At 42.5% G+C, this 20,837-nt stretch overlaps 1 protein-coding gene across 1 annotated transcript; it reads left to right on the forward strand.

Annotated features, from left to right (window-relative positions):
- Positions 1-2: 2 nt before the first annotated feature.
- Positions 3-20,416, forward strand: smchd1 (structural maintenance of chromosomes flexible hinge domain containing 1). The gene is made up of 47 exons (XM_070986674.1): positions 3-161; positions 2,797-2,872; positions 3,081-3,239; positions 3,335-3,417; positions 3,556-3,689; positions 3,811-3,925; positions 4,069-4,188; positions 4,341-4,507; positions 4,622-4,709; positions 4,812-5,025; positions 5,121-5,244; positions 5,605-5,788; positions 6,201-6,395; positions 6,485-6,598; positions 6,724-6,830; positions 7,050-7,132; positions 7,269-7,385; positions 7,679-7,756; positions 7,860-7,979; positions 8,068-8,212; positions 8,438-8,540; positions 8,774-8,846; positions 9,241-9,380; positions 9,972-10,100; positions 10,198-10,422; positions 10,668-10,810; positions 11,360-11,445; positions 11,529-11,647; positions 12,929-13,090; positions 13,214-13,342; positions 13,466-13,545; positions 13,714-13,871; positions 13,986-14,101; positions 14,196-14,257; positions 14,521-14,608; positions 14,711-14,842; positions 15,356-15,508; positions 15,614-15,740; positions 16,611-16,730; positions 16,923-17,002; positions 17,100-17,222; positions 17,356-17,537; positions 19,111-19,220; positions 19,655-19,725; positions 19,798-19,966; positions 20,057-20,215; positions 20,322-20,416. Exons 1-47 carry the CDS (start codon positions 3-5, stop codon positions 20,414-20,416), a joined length of 5,916 nt encoding a protein of 1,971 aa, XP_070842775.1.
- Positions 20,417-20,837: the final 421 nt, after the last annotated feature.

The following is a 20,837-nucleotide window of genomic DNA, read 5'->3' on the forward strand; positions in this document are numbered from 1 at the left end:
AGATGTTTTATTCGGGTGCTCAGCGTCACTCTGCATCCTCTAAGCAAGAAGTCCGCAAGACGGTCTGTGTTTACGACTGCCGCTACGCTAACGCAGAGGCGGAGAGGTGGCTGGAAACAAGCGGTCTGGACTATAACGGCTTTCTTCGAGTTCTCTACAAGGTAATGATGGCTAACTTCACTCTGGTGTGAAGCAGCTGACTGTTTCCGAGGTTGGGTTAAAGTTTTAACATATCTTAAATTCAGTTTTATGAACGTTAGACCAAATTAGTTTTAATATGACTTTGTGGCTTAAATCATACTTTCAGTTGACACAGACAACATGCAGTTCTCAGAAAACAACAAATTAGCCCAAAATATGACAAATTGTCTCAGTCAACTAATTTACTAATCAACATGAAGCTCAGAGTAACGTTACTGGGATGAATATATATTTATCAGAAATATGTAAAACCATACATTTGTCCCTCTCAACAATCCTGTTAGAGGAAAAACAAAATGTCTTCCCCTCTAATTATAACACCTGTCAACAGACAACTTATTCAAAACCATTTCTATTGGTGGTTATTATAACTCTGGTTTCTGAGGAGACCTTACACACTGAGTTTCCACTTCCACAACAGACATGCAATGAATTATTCTCCTGACAATGCCATAATATTCTCACCTGTTTCTGATATTTAGTCTATTGATACACGGTAAGTAAAACTAAGCTGGATCGAGTGAAACATTGATAACATGTCGCTACAGCCCCCATGAAGCGGGGATGCATTGCTGTTCTGTCAAAGAGGGTGTAGACAGGTTATGCTTCATTTATTCCCCGCAAGGAAACGAGACTGGTGAAAGAAGCAAATCTTGTTTGCCACATTCACTTAATTAAACTCACGGTAATGTTATGAATGATTTTTGGTGGACCCACACTGATCTGATACAGAAAGGCTGACTCGCACTCATACTGTGCCATTACTCAGGTGTAGCTGTCCCTTGAGTGAGTGTAACGATGCAGAGACCTCTCCATGGGATGCCATGTCACACATCCACTTTAAAAACAGGAAAATCTTTTCTTCCTAAAGCCTCAGGTGATGCCATCATTTTGTCCTCCCAACAGTCCACAACCCAAAGAAATTCACTTTACAAATCTCCTGTCCAACAGCAACCAGTAACCCTGAAAGCAGTCAGTCAAATGAGCAGCATCATCACCATAAGGAACAGTTGAATTATAATGTTTAAATAGCCTCTGCTGCCGCTGCCAGAGGCTGAAACCGATGAAGCGGTCGATGCCAAGCGAAACTGAAACAACAGGCTGAAAATCCATGAAGATAAGTAGCTAGCTACGAAAAACCGTTGCACAGTGCGCTATTAAACCAGCGTAAGGGAGGATACCGCTTTTAAATGTCATCAACCCAGGACAAGAGCGTCTTCAGTTAAAGACACACCTTGTGGCAGATTGCCCTGTTGTCATGGAGATGCAAATCTCTGCCAAATGAAAGTCAAATCGAGTCATGCCAAGCCAGTACATCTGTATGGAAAACAGCCAAATGAGGCCCTGCAGGCCTGCGTTGAGTCCACAGACTGGAATGTGCCTTGTGTGCCACACAGGGAGGGCATCAACAGTGGTATAGAAGAAGAAGAAGAAGAAGAAGAAGAAGTAAACTTTATTTATCACAGCACACAGAGTTACAGGGAGCGGACTGTACACGCCATGCAAGTGAAATTATTTTCTCCGCATTTATCCCATCCTGGAATGTCGTTCCTCCGCGGCAGACCAGGAGCGGTGGGCTGCCAGCCGACAGCGGCGCCCGGGGACACAGTTCTCCTTCGTCACCATTGGTCAGGTGGTAATCTTCTTGCATGTTTTTAGTCGGGGTACATTTTATGGAGGATAGCCCAGGTGAACACGGGGAGAACATGCAAACTCCACACAGAAAGGCCCCTAAAGGGCAGCAGGCAGCAAAGACATGGTGGAAGACACGCCCCTAGCGCCCACAGCGGGGTTCGAACCCCCAGTGTTACCACTTGTCCACCGTGCCACCTAATGCCACCGAATATGAGACTCAGAGCAGAGATCAGCAGAGACCTGAAAGCAGAAAGATTTGTTTCACAGCCCTTATCTGTCCGTATCCGTCTTCTCCTCCACACACACCACACCACACCACCACTACACAAACAGGCTCCCACACCCCCCCGACTGTAACCCTCCCCCACTCCATGCTTTCATGTCTCGTCTGTTTATTCAAGTGTTTTCCCTCCACTGAGAGGACGAGCTCTGCTCTGCTTCTGCTCCTTCAGCGACTTTGCTCATGATCTTCATACTGCTAATCTTCCTCATTGCACTAAAAATGAAACTTAAACAACTTCGTCTAATGTCCATAGTATGTTATCCTACGTTTAGATTTTAGTATATTTAGTGTAGAGTATTCTAGTTATCTCTAGTTTTTTCTAGGATTCTGTATTCGACTATTTTAGTCTATTTTGTTTTGTTTTCTATTGACATTTATTTCTCTCCTCTCGTTCTGATATGTGCATTGCTTGTATTTACTGTACCTGTGCAGTGCTCAGATACCCTGCTGCTGTAACACGAGTTCCCCAGTTTGGGACTGATAAAGTACACCTACCTACCTACTCACTCACTCAATTAATTGATTATTGATGATGAATCAAACTTGCTGTCAGTTGTTTTTCTGGTGATCAACTAACCATCAAATCAACTGATTGTTTCAGCTCTGATAAAGGAGAGAAACAAAAAAGTAATAATTGACTCTAATTTTCAGCTTTATTTTTTAAATGTTTTTTACAGGAATTTGCAATCCGTCCGCATGAAGCATTTGTGTTGGTCACAACTGACAGAACAGTCCTGGATTTTGACAAATTTGGTGAGTTAATCAGTTGTTGTTGGTGCAAAAGTAAACAGCGTGTTTCCATAAATTTTAGATGAATAAAATATACCAATACATTTTAAACTAACAAGAATTTGTCCTGTAAATGTCATCATCTGTAACCCACGTCTTTCTAATCTCTCTCTCTGTTGTGAATTTGTTGTGATTTCTAAAATAGTTGTTTTCCCTTTTTATTTTATTGCAGAGGAGCTTGAGAATGGCAGCACTCTGTACTTGTTGCAACAGGAAAATCAAGCTCTGTCAGTGGCAACGAAGGAGCGCATCAACTTTATTCCTCATTATGATACGTTGATCAAGAGCGGCACGTATGAGTACTACGCCAGCGAGGGCCAGAACTCGTTGCGTAAGTTCTTACTTGATCAAAATGCTTGAGATTGGGAAAGACTAAGCTGTAAATCATTACTCAGAACTTGCTGCCTTTTTGTTATTTTTTTCCAGCGTATGCACTCGCTGAGCTTATCGACAACTCTCTTTCGGCCACAGCTAAAAACACAGGATTGAGGACGATAGAGATACAGATGGTTGGTTCTGCAGCTGTATATCATTTAGAGATAAATATTTTTTTTTTCATGTTGTCTGGACATTAATGTCATGTCAACAGACAGTTCAAACAGTCGGTACCCCTAAATCTATAAGAGTGACTTCTTTTGGTTTTCCAGCTGTTTGATGAAACTCTTGGGAAACCTGCTGTGATTGTTTTGGATAACGGGTGTGGGATGACCTCCAAACAGCTCAGTAACTGGGCAGTGTACAGACTCTCTAAATTTTCCAGGGAAAACAGCAAATTTGCAAGGTTGGTGTGCTCTACCTTCTAGTTTTAAATAAGCCACGATTGTCCAAGGCTTTCAGTGTTTTATCTTTCAGTTTTGAATGCCCAAAATTTGATGACGTTTGTTTTTCTTTTGTTTTTGCAGTAAACAAGAGCCGTATGTCCGGCCTGATCCTGTCCCTCGTAGTCTCAACAGTGATATATCCTACTTTGGAGTTGGAGGCAAACAGGCTGTTTTCTACATTGGAGATTCAACCAGGGTAAGAATTAGTAGGCTTCGTCGCATTCAAAGTTGCTCCTCTTGCATGCGTGTTTACCATCTGGCACCAGTTTTTTAAAGCCCTGCTTTGCCTCGTTCGAATAAGTCAGAAATAAGCACAGTTTGGTTCCCTGTGTTCATTAGATGATCAGTAAGCCAGTGGGCTCCCCAGATGTCCATGAGCTGGTTCTGTCAAAAGAGGCATTTGAGAGAAAAGAGAAGAACAAAGAGGATGTTTACAGCGGAACCATCAGAAACAGAAAGGTAAGTGCTTTTACTGAAAAGCCTCTGTAAGTAAACGCACGCTAGGAACTCCAAAACAAGGTGATCTGGGTTTGTAACAGGCAGTCTGGAGTCCTCTGTGCTAACATCTCTGCTGTCTGTCCTCTGTGTGATGTTTCATCCTCACCCTGCAGCCCGGTGACTCCTCACATGTGAAGAAGGATGATGAGCACTTCCTCCACGCCCTTATCGCCGAGGAATGTGGCAAGGAAAGCTTCACAGCCGTAGTCATCACGGGAGTCCTGCCTGAGCATATCGCCTTCCTGAAACAAGATTATAAAGTGTGGACCAGACAGCTAGCGTGAGTTCATTCTCCCACACCGTAAGATATGTCCTCAAGACTCTTTGACAAGTCCCAAGATGTCAGCTATGACTGATTCCATTCAAAAAAGAAATTGTTTTGTCCATATTTCAGGCACATATATCACTATTACATTCATGGAGTCAATGGAAACAACAGGAAGAGCAACTCTGCTGATGATCTCCTTAAAATTGACATTCAGGTGAGGCTGCTGGTCTTCAGAGCTTTAATTGTTGATGAGAGCGACTTCGTAACGCAGTCTGTTTCAGTTGATACTATCATTTGACTTTTCTCTTTCCATCAGATCACTTTGCGGGAGAAACCCTCCGTTTGTCCCCGTGTGATGAGTCTTAGGGAGGTTGACGATGACATGGAGACCCTGTTCATCAATGCTGCTGTGGACACGTTTGAGTTTAAGGCCACCACTGGAGACGGTGGGACGGTAGAGGGACTCATTCGGTATCATCCCTTCCTCTATGACAAGGAGACTTACCCTAAAGACCCCAACGCTATGCAAGGTATTCAAACTCTAAAATACTGAATCTTTTGCTTCATGATGTATGACAGCGTTGGATTAAAATTGTGGATTTTATTTTGGTTCTTTGTTGATCAGCCTCTCAGGAGGAGGAGGAGGATGACACTAATGAGCCTAGAGTCCAGGATCAGGCAAGAGGGAAAAGACCAATATTTGTCTGTTTCTGGAATGGACGGCTCATACCTTACACCACAGTGTCTGAGTGAGTGCATTTTTTTAAGGAGGGACCTTAATTCTATGGTTACAAATGTTTATGCAGTTTGGCTCGTCTTCTGTAAGAGTCAGAAGGGAAATGTGCTGATTTGCTTTTGCTGAAAGTGATTAGCTTAGCTTAGCAAAAAGACTAATCATCACAATGGAGCAACTGGCAGAGACTCCGGGAAGTGACTGGCGGGGCCAAAGGATAGAAGCTGCACACATACCAATCATTAGTCAAAACACTGATAAATGTGGCTGAATTCTTAGAATTCTTCCAAGAGCCGTTTGAGATCAGGAGACAACTCGGTGGCATGTTGGTCTTCTTACATTTTTGCTGTCTCTTCGTTCTGTCCTTTTGTTACAGGTTTGACTGGTGCACTTGGAATAAAGGACTGAAAATCCCCGCAGAGTGTTACAGTCGCATTTCAGGGGTGCTTTTTGCTGACGACAGATTCAAGGTCAGCACGAACAAGCTCACCTTCATGGAACTGGAGCTGAAACTGAAGAACAAGGACGCTACGCACTTCACACGCGTCGTGAATGGACAGGTGGCCATATGCAAACTTTCACAGTCAAAAGTTTTATTTTTAAGATTGTTGCTACATAAAGAAATACAAGCTGATTATTTTTTTGCTGTTTTGCTGATGTTTGTAATATTTATCATTTGAAATGTCCTCAGGAAAAGAACAGTTATTTTCAGTTACAGCAGTTTTTACAGTTTGTTTTACAGTTATTCAGTAACTGTGGTACATTATTGAGTGCATTAGTGTGAGTGAAACAGGGAGAAAAGCTCAGCTTAAGAGAGCAGGTCGTCCACTGCATCCTTCCCTGAACAAGATGCTTGTGTTAGCAGCAGTACAACTCATTTTTGGAGTCTCGTCAGACTTAAAGCTTTATTTGAGAACTAGGAAGGACACACCAAGCTGTGCTGAGGTTTTTTTTTAATTTCCATGTCTCCAGAAACAAAGAGGCATCATTAACAAGGAGTTCGCACAGTGGCTGCAAAGCTGTCATGACAAATATGACAAGCAAATTAAGTTCCTGGGCTACAAGGGGACCGTGATTCGACCAGATGTGCCGAAGAAAATGCAGCATTCCTGGGCTGTATTTTCCTCCATCGAATGGGACGGGAAAATATACAGAGCAGGCCAACTGGTGAGCATCTGTCTTTGTTTCTGTCAGCGCATATGTGGACAGTATATTCGTATCATTCTTTATTGATGGCTGCACACTTCTTCGTGCAGATGAAGTCTGTGAAAACGCAGCGCCTTCTGTATGGCAAAGTGGTTCACTTTTTGCTGCATGGAGATCACAAAAGAGATGTCTATGCCACAGGAGGACAGGTGGAAGTGTGTCTGGTAAGGATGTATTGTAATAGGTTTTCTCACATGTCAATCCTTCATCTGTCTCACTGTGTCTGTATTTTAAGCCTTTTAGTTTACTGGTTTTCAGCATGCAAATGATAAGCTAATCTGCTTGTTAGGAACCCAGAGCATTTTATGATATGACCAAGATCATACCCATCTCCAAGATTGACCAAAACGCCACTGATGAAGCCATCCAGAAAAACATCGACATTGACTTCGCCAAGTGAGTAAGCAGTTAGGGGAAATGCTCTCATGCTGTTAGCATTTAATCTGGAATATACAACGCATTTATTAAACAAAGCAATAGCACATAGACCACACAGTATTAGATGTAATTAAGTAGTAAAGAATGAATCCCTTGGGAGCTGATTCACCTCACCCTGACTTAATGTTGTCGTTTAAGCCCTTACCAGCTAAGGTAAATCGCATTTGTTCGTTCCAGGCTTCCAGACAAACTGAGAGTGGACTGGCCAGAGGGTAACCCCTGGCCACAGAATGCCGTCCGCCCATCTGGGACCCAGTTTGGTAAGTGCTGCATTGTTTGTACGCCACATGGGTTCACATACCAGTGGTGAGTGTGCATAGAAACATCATAATGTTAAAAATGGCCCTTTTTATGGAGACCAAGCTGTTTTATGTTTTCTCTTTCACGTGATTTCAGGGCCCCTCAAAATCGAAATTCTAAACAGGAGAGAAGAGTCGATAGCCAGGATGCCGTCAGTGGGCCAGGGATCAGGAAAAAAACTGTGCATTGAGTTCAAAATCGTGCAGCACGTTGGTAAGATCATTTAGCCCGTTAGATAGTGAAAAATGTAGTAGTGAAAAAATGTTGTAGTCAAATTGCTTGTTTTGGTCTAAAACCCCATAATATGCAGTTTACTGTTAAAGACAACAAAAAAGCAGCAAGTCATCACATTTGAAAAGTTGAAACTAGAGAATTTTCATTTGTGAAACAACCAAAGGAAGTTTTTGCCTCTTTTTTCCAGCTCTGCTTTGTTTTAGCTCTTGTTATACGGCTTGTAGTAGTTGTAGTTTTTCTCTGTTGTTATAAACTCTGTCTTGCATATGTAGGTCCTAAACAAGACCGAGACATTGTCTCTTACATTGCCCAGCAGCCAACAAAGTGGGGATTCTGGTTCAAAAAAATTGGTACATTTCCTTTTATTTATCAACTTTTTCTTTGTTCGTGATTGTCCTGATCTTGTCTGCTGAAAGATCATGCATCAGTTTTGAAGCATCTCCTCTTTGACAGGGACTCTGACCCACCTGGGGAAGTATACTATGACTCTGAAAACTGCCATAAGTGAAACTAATGATAACGTGTTTGGAGGCAGAGCGCTTCCAAGCTACGAACTCCATTTCACCATCAAAGGTAGGGAACAACACAGACCTGTGCAGCTGTGTTTACTGTATCATCCTGTCTGAACGCACTAACCGCACGGCGTCTTTATCCTGCTCAGAGGGTAACGCTGAGAGTTTCGTCATCAGCGAGCTGAGCTCCACTCTTCAAGTAGGAGTGCCGTTCGACATTCCTCTGCTGATGAAAGACGCTCATGACCACCCGACGATGCCTCCTCCCAATCTCGAGCCTGTACTCAAATGCAGGTGGGTCACTCCACTTCGTTTCTGTTTCTGCCATTATTTGAAATGTTAATTCTATGTATATTTTCCTTCTTGAAACACTGACCTGGTTTTATCTAACAGCACAAATCTGTCACTGATTTGTATGAATGTGTCTTTGGCCACGAGTTTTATCATATATCTGATCATGTCTTTAATTGGCCAGGAGTTAGCTCTGACCCTGTTGTCATAATCATTGTTATTATTTAGTGATCTGGACCTGTGTTATGAGAAAGTGGACAGCAGTGGGACGTTGTTCACCATCAGAAGTGTCAAATTAAGAGGAAAAGTCCTGAATTACCAACGATCCAAGGTTAGAAAAAATCTCCTCTCCGCTCAGAAGACATTTTCCTGAATCTGTAATTCTGTCATCATAATTTGTTCATACTGTGATTGTTATTATTATTAGTTTTTCTATCTGGTGCATGCATGTCTGTCCTGGGACTATTTGCCAGAAAGGTTGATGGAAGCGTAATCATGTAATAATAGTAATAACGGTGTGCTTATTTATGTTTATTCATGTCCCTCCTGTGTTTTATTCTGCAGCCATACGAGCTGAAAGTGACCCTGCCTGGCTTGAAAAAAGACACACAGAGTGTCAGCATTGTTCTTCTTCCAGGTGAGACTGCACGTATTCATTCATTTAGAGCAATCAGTGAGAAGTGCACATTGTCCTTTCAGTTACCCCGATTGGATAAATGCTTGAAATGATTATAACTTATTGACACGACGCTGGGTTATTTTGTTATGTTTTAGAGCTGAAGCAATTACTCACATGATTGATTGACAGAAGATTAATCGATTAATGGTTAAAGCAACTTTTTTTAATGATTTCAGTTTCTCAAATGTAAGAATCAACTTTCGTTCCCTGTTTTGTTATTGCAAGTGAAATAAATTTGAGGTTTGGGTTGTTGGTTGATCAAAATAATGCAGATGGGTGTTTTTCTGTTTTTTTAGCGTCTTGCAATATAATCAATATAATCACAGTTTAGCTGCATGATGATGTTTTCCAGGTAAGCCACATTCCCTCCATGTGACGCCAGGAGACAGTCCAATCACAGTGGAGAATGGAAACACTGCCTTGTTCGATATCGAAATACACGACGAAGCTGGAAACATCACCGCTAACCCCAAACAGACAGTCCGCTGCCAGGTATGGATGTGCAGCCGCTGGGAAGCCATCAGATGTGTTAAACCTCACCTGACCATTTTGCATTTTGACTAAGCAGACCTAAGCAAACCTTCGCATGAGAAACCTGGCTGAGCAGCAGTATTTTAATTAATCTGCTTCAGCATGTCTGCCTCATGAGAATTGAAGCGCTCTTGCATAACACTTCATCCTGTTTACCAGCTAAAGAAAAACTCCCTGCAGCAACCATTAAAATTTCTCTTAGTCATCGTCCTACTAGAAGAAAGGAAAAACAAGGTCTCATCACTCCCATTGACAAAACATGTGGTCAGAGTCCCTGTTATTAGGGTTTAAATCTCACAACTTCACATAAGTAATCCATAACTCACGGCGCTTTGCTAGCCTTGTTTTCATAAGATACATTTTGGTTTAATCTGCAGAAACCTCAACACTCTTTTCTGCTTTTTGTTAATATGTTTTTGCCTTGGTTCCTTTTTTTCCTCGATGTAACAAAACATGTTTAAGGTAGTGTTCTCATCTTTCTGGGCCTACTCTTTTACCCCTGTCTCTTCTAATTTAACAATATATAACAATAATAATATTTTTTTTTTTCAGGTTCAGGGGCTTCCGTCGGTGGCGATTGACTGCAGCACCTCTGGAGCTGGACAGCTTGCGACAAAGCCCATAAACCTGAAATTAATCAAGGGAGAAGCACAAAAGCTCAAAGTTCAGTTCGACATGCATGTAAGTAGAAAAACAAAGCCAGATTCTGCTTAGTAGGACATTCTCCGAATAAAACTTTAATCTTGATGTCTTCACCCCGCCGTTGTTTTCCCAAAAGAATCACAAAAACGTCGCCACAGTTGTGAGGGAGCTGAAGGTGCTGCCCAGCACCAGAGTCTCCCTGATGGACGTCTACAGCGAGAGTGATGAGAATCTTTTCCTGAGGAACAAGGAAAAGATAGAATGGCAGGCTGGAGACTTGCTGGAGAACCTGTTCTACAGGCTGTATGATGAGGCCGGCAGAGAAGTACCTCTCAGTCCTGAAATCGCCTCAAAGATCAAAGTGCGTCTGGCATTTTTCATGTGTTTTCTTCCTGCTGTGTTTACTGTATCCTGTCCCACCGTACAGATGCTGGTTTTGTAAATGTCAGGTATTTTTTCCGCTGGAGAGATTCCAGTGGTTTGCGTCTGTGCTGATCAGTAAAACACACCACTTGTTGCGATAAATCAATCATTTAGGAGTCGTTGTGTTTGATCTCTTCCCAGCTTACTGCTGACTTTTCACTGTTCATGCTCACTTAACTTAAGGTCAACTGGACAGGAGATGTAAATCTGGAAGATCTGGCCCAGGGGAAGCTGCCTGATATACAGGTGCCCATACAGGTGGACGATGAGCACTTCTATCAGGTGTCCTACCAAGACCAGAGTGTGTCTGTCTCCTTTACCATTGTGTAAGACACATACCCGATTCAAAGTGTGGTTCAGTGTTTGCAAGCTTAAAGGGAAGAGTTCATACTGGGAAATATGTTTATTCACTTTCTTGGCAAGAGTTACATGAAAAGATAGATACTCTCATGTCTGGAAGATAAATATCAAGCTACAGCAAGCAGCCTGTTAGCTTAGCTTAGCTTAGCTTAGCTTAGTTTAGCTTACCTGAGCATAAAGACTGGAAATAGAAACAGCTAGCCTGGCTCTGTCAGAAGGTTAATAAAGGTCTACCTGCTAGCACTTCTAAAGCTCAGTAGCTAACACATTATATTTCCAAGATGTACAAAAACTGAACGACAGGCTAACAGTTTGCCCAGTAGTTCCAGTGTTTATGCTAAGCTAAGCAAACTTTCAGCGGTATATTTAACAGACACAAATGAGAGTGGTGTTGATTTTCTCATCTAACTCTCCAAAAGAAAGCATAAAGTATGTTTCCAAAAATGTTGAGCTTTTCCTTTCATATCCCAACTCGCATCTTTCAAAGTCAGCATCCTTGCTTGTTTTGTTTGTAGTCCTCGTCCAGATGAACCAACACGGCTGAAAGCAATTCTGCCCCAAAACTCAGTAAAGCTTGGTGAAACCCTCCCTGAAAATATATGTGAGTTTGAACCTAATCACCCAAAAACCAGATTTTTGAGGATGTTTGCACACAAGATGAATCCCCTCTTTTTCCTTACACAGGCTTGCAGCTTGTGGACCAGTATGACAACGTAACCAGTGCGCTTACGTCCACCAGTGTGAACCACATGAGTGTGGAAGCTGAGGGCCTGAACAAATCAGCCGTCACATTTACGTTTCAGGTGGGAGAATTAAAATGCGGTCGTTCATTCGTGCTGTCTTCATTGTATCTCAGCTGTCTCTAGTGCAACAAACACTTCAGTAAGAGGCAAAAACTGTCCCTTTAAAGAAGACTTTCTCTGAATAGACAGCAAACACTCGTTCTCTGCTTGGACGCCACCAGACACATTCCTGACTGAGGGAATGTGCCTTTGTAGCGCTAAGAAGTGGATGATCTTTGATTTATTGCCTGGAAATTTCCAACCCTTATAAATTTGCAGGCAGCGTAAGGGCTTTGTTGTTGAAGGGCAGCAGTTGAGTATGCACTCATGAGAAGACAGTGTTTTCTCCTACACAGCTGGAGGATGTACAGCAGCAAATATGACCACTTTGCTGCTCATATTAATGATTGATTCATTTGTTGTGCAGCTGTAACTGAGATGCATCTTTCCTAATTCTAGTCCATTTTTTGCAGCTGTAGTACTTCACTGTACTTCACTTTTACTGCCGTACGTTTCCAGTGTTTTACAGCTGTGGCTACTTGTTACTTTGCAGGATAAAATAAAATGAAATGTAATGAAAATATAAAGCCTGCAACTAACAATTACTTTCATTATTGTTTAATCTGATGCTTATTCTCTCAATCAGTCAATCAAACATTTGTGAAAAATGGCCATTATAATTTCCAAAACTCAAAATATTCAATTTACTATAATGTAAGATGACGAAAATCAGCAAAAAAAAAAACAAAAACAAAAGAAAAACTTCATCCACTTGTTGCAGCTCAATAAAAACATCTTGTTGTACAGCAAATTGTTACATACTGCACTGGAACTATACTGAAAAACACTGGACAATATCAGCTACAACATTAAAATGCTAATGACATGTAAATCCATCAGTGCTAATGCAAAAACATCTTCATTCTTTATGACTTTTAAACAGTATACTCGTTTCCTTTTTAATTTAATTAATTTAGTTTAATTTGGTGCACAGGTCTTTGTTGAAAAATACGTTTTGATCTCAGTGCAACTTCTTGTTGAAACAAGGGATTCAATAAACAAATCATTTATGCCAATATAATAATGACACTGACCATTTCATTTTCATAATGACTATTTTTACTTTTGATGCTTTAAGCACATCTGGTGTTTAATGCTTTTGTAATTTACATTTTTAATGGAAGGATTTGCAGTAGTTGAGACAAAGTATTATCAATACTTTTACTTAAGTAAAGCATCTGAATACTTCCTCCTTAACTGTGCAGATTTACTGAGTTTATCTTCACTGTGTGTGGACATCAGGAGAGCAGCAGCTCTGTTCTGGTATCGGGGGTCCAGTTCCTGTCTGGGACTCCTGGCTCCAGAGAGATGTGCTTCACATACATGAACTATGTGGTCCGAGTTCTCCTCAAAGTGGCCCCTGGAGTTCCTGCACAGCTTAAACTACTTAGTGAACCAGAGCAGGTAGGATTGTCAAAATAAAAGTATAAATGCCTTAAATAGCGCAAGGCTTTTGATGCTCTTTGTTGTATTTGTATTATTCAGCAAGGCAAACTGTCAAAGCACGTTTTGTTTTTTATCTAAAAGCCTTTGCAGGTGTTGAATGGCCGCGGCATCGCCACACCGTTCGTCGTCCAACTGTGTGACAAGTGGGGAAACCCCTCTCCAGACCAGAGGGTCGTGGTAGAGCTGAAGTCTTCACCTCCGACGCTGAAGGTTTGAACTCTGACACTCTGTTCCATTCACACTAGGCATTAAGTCAGAAATGACAGGAGCTCTTGAGTTGTACAAAATGATCTAACAGGAGAAATCTAATGAGCTGAGATCGTGTTGTTTTAGGTGACGACAGATGTTACTTCACAACCCGTGAACTCAGAAAGCAAAGCATCTTTCACTGTTACCGGGGTGAACGGACCAAAGTGAGTGTCACTTTGTAATACTGTATGAAAATGGAGCATTTATTTACCATCATAATGTGATAATAGCCCCAAATCAGAGATCATATCATCAGACGTCCATATTTTCAATGGTGCATACATGTCCCGGCTGTCACTAATGGGAGTGTTGTTACCCTGCTGTTCCACTAGGGGGTACTATCAGCTGCAGTTTGTAGCGTCCTTCATCATGAAACCCATCTATGGTCCACTAGTGAATCTCACCGTCATCCCTGATCCCAACAAACCTGTCAGCCTGTCAGTGGAGTACGACACCAGAGCCAAGTGTCCTGCTGGAGGAAAATTCCCAGGTTTGCATCTCAACTGTGTCTTTTTTCTGTGTGTTTGTGGAGCTCCTGTTTCACTCTGTGCAAGCGGTTTATTGTCCGTCTCAGCAAACTAAGAGCCCCTGTGTGTCTGTTCAGTGTTCTCAGTGACCGTGGTGTCTGATGAAGGAAGCCCGATGACGACTTTTAACCCTGCTGCTGTGTCCATGTTTCTGTGGCCGGGACTGCCAGCAGGAAATACGCCTCCACCTACGGTGAGTGACTGAGGGACTGTCACTGGGTTTTCTCTGCTTTTCTTTAAAAGCCATGTTCATTGTTGACTTGTATTCTTGTACTTCTCTTGTTTAGGCCACTGAGCTGAGGTGCAGCAGGCCCATGGGGAATGAAAAGAATGACTGTTTTCACTTCAGGTAAAATGCTTTCACATCCTGTTCTCTCTGGGCTGTTGCAGGATTTTTAGTTCGGAAATTATGATTATTTGCTTCCTTACTGGCAGTGAAACTGGAAACAGCTCTCTTGGCTTAAACCACCATAAGAAGGCAAACTGTTGGGTACAATTGTTTTGTTTTTTACAAATTAAAGAAAGGAGATATACTGTGTTGATTACTGAGCTTTCCGAGTGCTGGTTGGTGGATTACATGCAAACGTTGTTTTTGTTTTTCTTTCTCTGCAGAGATAAAGAGATCCCAGAAAATGTTGGAAAACAAACCATCCAGTTTTCTCTACGAACAGACAAAACAAACTTCCTGTTCAGTAATCAGGTCGGTTGTACCTAAAATCTGTTTCCACGTTGTCTGTTTGACGGCTCAGTGCTTGTTCACTGAGAGACATGACTTACCTCAGCACTGCTTCCTGTCTCCCAGATCACCATAGATGTGGTGGCCAATCAACCCGTCAAACTGGGCCCCGACTCTCAGCCACCGACCCCAGCTGTTTCTTTGAGTGAGGACATTGCCAGCCGAACATTGGTGGAGAATATGACTCTGAGGATAATGGTGAGCTGATATCCTCTGAAAGGAGAGCAGAAACAGTTTTCCAGTTTATATCTATATATCTATCTATACACACACACACACACACACACACACACACATATATACATATACGAAGATATATAAAATGTTGTGTGTGTGTGTGTGTTTATGAAATTTAAAGGTGTAGTTTGGATGTTTATCAGCTGATATTCAGCCTAGGGCTGGGCAGTATGGCTGAAACCTGTATCATGATTTAAGTGTTTTATATCGGTCGATATTGATAATTATTAATATTTTTTATGACCTATTTAAAATAAGGACCAGAAGAAAAATACATTAAATTTAAACATTTGATCAGTGATTACTCCCTACGTTGCTTTGTTACCTGAGAGCGAGTGCCTTTGTTCATGCAACCAACTTTGCTTCGCCACGAAGAAAAAAAAATTATCCAATGTTGTATCGAAGCATTTTTCATTGATATTGATTACGTGTCTATTTTATCGCCCAGCCCTAATTCAGCCTGATTGCTTTCAGGATGTATATGGAAACCCAACCGGACAGGACCTGGGCGGGAAAGTGAAGGTTTCTATAAAGAACCAAAGTGGAGACGACACAAACCGTCCTGTGTTTGAAGGCAGAACCAACAGCTGTCAGTTTAGCTTGGTAGAAGGGAAGGCCCGAATCACGGTGAGTAACCACTTCTCATAGGACACACAGCAACCTTTATTTTGGCAGGTCAGGGTCAAATGCTGCACATCACACACATGATAATCGTATATTTGTTGTGCGCAGAGGCTGGCTGTCATGGAGAACAGCCCCGGGGAGGACGGCAGTTCATACATCCTCGTCTTCACACCTGAAGTGTCGATGGTTTCTGCTCCCCTGGCTCCTTTTGAGCTGCCCTTCTTTTTTTACAATGGTACGATTGAAACTTTATTTCAGCTTTGCCCCTGTGCCCCTGAGACCCCTCCTCAAATGTGATGTAACAGCCAAAAAGCTGAGGCATATTACGTTTGTTGACCCTCCCAGCTGTATTTGCACCAACTACACTGACTCCCCTGCTCTTTTCAACAGTTGTCAGGGTAGCAAGGAGCAGGAGGAGGAAATGGCCCCCTGCCCCCACACCTCACCTGTGCATCTACACTTCCTGCTTGTCACTTTGATCATGAAGGTGACACTGCTCGATAGAGCGTAGAGGCTGTAGTATAGGATGGAATTGAGTATTTGTAGTGTGTAGTTTAGAGATTGAAGACCCCCAGACGAAACTGACAGAAGGGCCAGACTGGGAGAAAAATGCATGTACAAATCCGTCTTCAGCACCACGGACAGCTTCATGGATTTATCAATGCACAGCACCGTGAGGCTGCTGATGTTTCAGAGCTGTGGTCGGGCAGACTAGACTAACGTATTCAACCAAGGAGCTCCTCTGCCTGCTCTCTCTGCTGCCTGGGGATGGAGATGGAGAGTGGCAGGTTAACAAAGGTGACGCTTTGAGTGGGTTGAATTGAAAGTGGCCATAAATGACTAATAACGATCATTTTGTAAGCTAGGCAGAACCAACACTTACCAGGTGAAATCCATCACTACCCCCCCACACCCTTCATCATAACATACTACATGTCAAAGCAAGCTCACAGCATGGCAGCACGTCACTCCCTTCATCACATTTTTTAAATATCCAGTGTGCGACCCTTCACATTCGGTGCCCCTGGTACTCTGCAAAGGTATGCGCTTTATTTCTTGAACCAGTCTTTTAAAGTGCGTCAGTTGTTTACCTTTTCTGTTGTAGATTGGGAGAATCAGCAGAAAGTGTCTGAACTAGCCAGGAGGAAAAATGAGCTCACCACTGCTATTTCTGCATATAAACAAGCCTTTTCTGAATGTTCTGAACTCCTTCAATTGCTGACCAGTAAGTTTTTTCTTCAAATAAGAAAATATTGTGCATGTGTGCTATTTGACTGTGCATTGAAAGCCATTTTTCTTTACAAAGAAGCTGAACAGTATTTCAGCTTAGAGCCCTACATGTGCCCGTGCTTTACTTTTGTGTCTGCCAATATGTGTTTGAAACGGTCTTTAACTCTAAGTATTTCTTCCAAACTAGCTTCTCACCTGGAAGCAAGTATAAAAGAGGATGAACAGAGAAAAGCGCTGATCCAGAGGAACGTGAAAGTAACACAACATGTATGTGCAGGATGTTAATTCTATACACTTCTGTACATGTAGAAATTATGATCTGTTTATCGGGAGGTGACATTTGTGGATTTTCTACTCTTTGTAGTTCCCAGATATTGACAGGCTGATAGCAGAAAAGAAAGCTGAAGCCAACAGGATCGCGAGACTTATCAGAAGAGTCTGCTCCATCCAGGATGACTTTCAGGGGCAGCAGGATGTTTTGGGAATGGTAATGTCATTGGAAAGAAGGGCTCTCGTGTCTTAAACACAAGGGGGGGGGGCTCACAGGCCGCAGTGTGAAACGGTCACAGGGTTTACATTCCTGAGCGCTGCGTGTCTTTCTCTTATCTGTTTGACTGCAGGTTGGCCACTTGGCCTTTGTGCAGGATGACGCTGCTGCCTGGGTGATCTCCTGGCATATCAGGGGCGACATGGATTGTGTCGTCACCAAAACGACAGCAGCAGCAAAGAGGATCTATGACAACACCCAAGGCAGGCAGCAGGTCATGGCCCTCGACAGTGTGTATGTGGCACCGGGCAAGAGGTACTTTTTCTGTGTCGGTGATGATCCTTTAAAAACAGAGCTTGACGCTAAAAAGTTCAGTTTGAGAGTTGGGCTCCTGCAGTTTAGGGCTGTGTTTGTGTGCGTTTATCAATCCTAACACCTTGTTCATACACACAGCATCAGTAGATTTCCTGATGAGAGTCCTGCGTGTCCTTGATTATAGTCTTTAATTTATAAGTCTCCTCATACCACGAGCCTTCCAACAACAGTCATTTAAAGACCTCGTGGCTACTCCCTCTTGGACAGACTGTTTAACAACTCAGCAGCAAGTCCTGCTTTCATCCATCTGAAATTCAATTCAGAGGAATTTATCAGGTAGATTAATTCATGCTTTGAGAGGTGGGCGATTAAAAAGTAGGAAGAGCGTCTTCTTCCACAAGGGCCACAGCTTGTTAAATGTAAGTGTGAGCTCTGATTTTATGAAATAAGACTTCATAAGCACAGTAGTTCCCTTTGGTGACGGACCATCTTCCTTCCTGCTGGTCCTTGTGGTGGTTCATCATGGGTTGGTGACAGCTACTTAAAGGACGACACCAGCTGTACTGCATGTTTTAACACGTTTTGACAAATTACATACTGAACACCACACTAACCATTTAGAAAATCTGTACAGTTTGGGTTTTATTATGTATTTTTCGTCCCGTTAACAGCATCTATTTCTGGTTATGTTGCAGAATATTGTGTTGTAATGCAGTCTTAGTCTCCACTGTCTGTTAGTTGTGTTGCACGCCCAATAAAATCTCTGAAAGCCCAGGGTCTCACCTACAGTCCCAAAGTGTTCAAATAATCACCACGTAAGAGAACAAAAAGCAGGAAATAATCACAACTGGATCGAGTGAATGTCATAAGAATAGCTGTAAATTATCTTAGTTGATCGACCAGTCGTTTCAGCTCGAATGAAACCATGCAACAATAATGTGACTGAAAGCTCAAATTAGTAGTCAGTTACTTCATTAATAGGAAATAAATACTTCAGTGGTTCTCTGAGGTCGAGAACAGTCCTCCCGAACCAGAACTGGCACTCTTTGGACGCTCAGAGACGGTTTTGAACTGAACATCTGAGGAACAATTGGCATGATGCACTCGTTGCTCAGAGTGGGAGCTGCCAAGAAGATGATTCTCACCAGCTGGAAGTCACCGACACCCCCTGCTTTCAGATGCAGCTCAACCAAACGATCATTATCAAACAGTGGAGAGGACATGGTTCCAGAAAGCTAAAGCGCCCGATCGATTTGTGAGTGAAGAGGTCCATTCATTAGCTGTCTCAGAGATAAGCAAGTGTATGTTTACTCTTGTGAAACTGACTCTTCTACATCCTTTTTTTTGTCATTTTCTGACATTTTCTTTCAATGAATTGATTAAACAATGGGCAGATTAATCGGTGAGAAAAATGAATGCAGTCTTGATGTTCACTGTAGTCGCTCTCTCATCTCTGGTTGTCGGTGATTTCCTGGAACAGCAGGAAAAACACACCCTGACAACATAAAGGACTAAATCCTCTGAAAGTGTCAGATCATCCCTGCAGCCTCTCTGAGATTTGCATTGCTTACAGATCGCTGCCACACATGAAAGGTGACCGCATGCTCTTTGAGCCCACCGGGAACCCAGTCTATGCCAGAGACCTCCTGATTTACACCCAAGACCAGGAGAGCTGTGACACCGGTGAGCTGCCTCCAATGGATTCCCCGTGTTCAGTGTAACATTGCCTAGTTGTTGTTTTTCATCGCAGATTTATTGTAGAAGTCCAGGGTTTCTGTGGTTTCCCAGAAGCTTCCCAGGTCTTTTGTGTTTTCTGTTGTCGGGGTGTTTCCTTCAAGCCCCCGCTACTCCCATTGAGACATGTGTAAATGGTTCCACCTGGGATCCAGCCTCACACACGTGGAGGGCTTCCTCTCTGGAGAAATTGAGCCTCTTTCAACACTAAAATGTAGTTTGGGAGTTTTTCCTTTAGTGGGAAAAAGTTTTAGCCATCTCACATAAGCTCTTCATCCTACTTTAATCTTTGATTGTGGATTTTCTGTAGTTCAAGCAGTAAAGAAGTTACGAGTGTTTACATTTGTCACAACCGGTCTGAGGGTTTCCTGCTTCCTTTGCAGTGTTTAAAAACCTCGTCAGAGACACTATCCTGATTGATGACCTGGACTCTGCAAACCGCTACAGACGGGCGGTGAGTGATGATCCGTGCCATAAATGAACAGGCTGGTGGTTATCTTTCCTCTAAACATGCCACTGCTCACAGGTGGTGCAGAACAAGATGCCGTGTCCCACCATCCTGACCAGACAGGGAGACAGGGTCAGTGCCTTGGGGAAGTTTGGAGGCCTACAGAACAAAGCCCCTCCGATTAACACATTGAAAGTGTTTGGAGCCCCCCCCCCACAGGAGTACTACACTGTTACGAAAGACACAGGTGACATCCCTCACAGTCATATTTTAAAGTTTATTTTCGTGGTCCTGCTCAGTCAGTTTTCGCTCTAACTTCTCTTGCTTTGTCCGACAGAACTGCTCATCCAGTACCGCTCAGCTCTGGAGAAGAAGGTAAAGGCAGAAAAGGACCGTGAGAATCACTTAAAAGACATGAGGTCTCCAGAAATGCTGAAGAATCAGCAAGAACTGGAGGAGAAAGAGAAACAGCTGGAGGACATTGAGAGACAGCGTGGTATGTCTGTTGGCCTGGGAGTAAGGGTGGGAAATGCATTTCAAGCTTTTTGCTTGTTGTTCTTTCAGTATTGTTGATTTCTCTTCGGTCTGTATTCTGCTTCTAGTGTCAACCCCAGTAAGACCAGTGAAGCGGGGTCTTCGGCATGCTGCTGAGCCATCTGGCATCCTTACAAAGAGAGCAAAGCAGGGGTCCACATAAGAGGTGTAGTCCAACCGGACAGTTTGAACGCGAACATTTTGATAATTTTACTTCATTTTTAAGTTTTTGTAATCTACCATTTTTGCACATATTTGTTTTTAAATATAAATAAATGTGTTTTAAAACTTATGTAATTAAAATGCTTCTGACAAAGTTATATGTATAACATGATTTATGTCAAAGAACGTATGGAAAAAAATATATATATATTTACCAAGAACTCTGTGTCCTTATTTCTACTTATCTTACTTTAAGGGATCCGACATGCGCGCACGTTTTACGCACGAGGGTAATTACGGTGCCTTTTCGAAACAGAGACAATCCTCATCCAAATGTAGGACCCTGGAAAAATGTAGACCCATGACATTGTGCTTTTGGATGTCGAAGAGAGTTATATCTAGGCTTTTGTGTTTGTGTGTGT

Source organism: Chaetodon trifascialis, chromosome 18 (assembly GCF_039877785.1).
Source record: "Chaetodon trifascialis isolate fChaTrf1 chromosome 18, fChaTrf1.hap1, whole genome shotgun sequence".
NCBI lineage: Eukaryota > Metazoa > Chordata > Actinopteri > Chaetodontiformes > Chaetodontidae > Chaetodon > Chaetodon trifascialis.

Bases quoted from the DNA above. Each gene is read 5' to 3' on its own strand.
- smchd1 (XM_070986674.1), top strand. From the start codon at position 3: ATGTTTTATTCGGGTGCTCAGCGTCACTCTGCATCCTCTAAGCAAGAA. The intron at 3,690-3,810 runs GTTGGTGTGCTC...TTGTTTTTGCAG, and splicing joins GAAAACAGCAAATTTGCAAG to TAAACAAGAGCCGTATGTCC. The intron at 8,541-8,773 runs GTTAGAAAAAAT...TTTATTCTGCAG, and splicing joins TGAATTACCAACGATCCAAG to CCATACGAGCTGAAAGTGAC.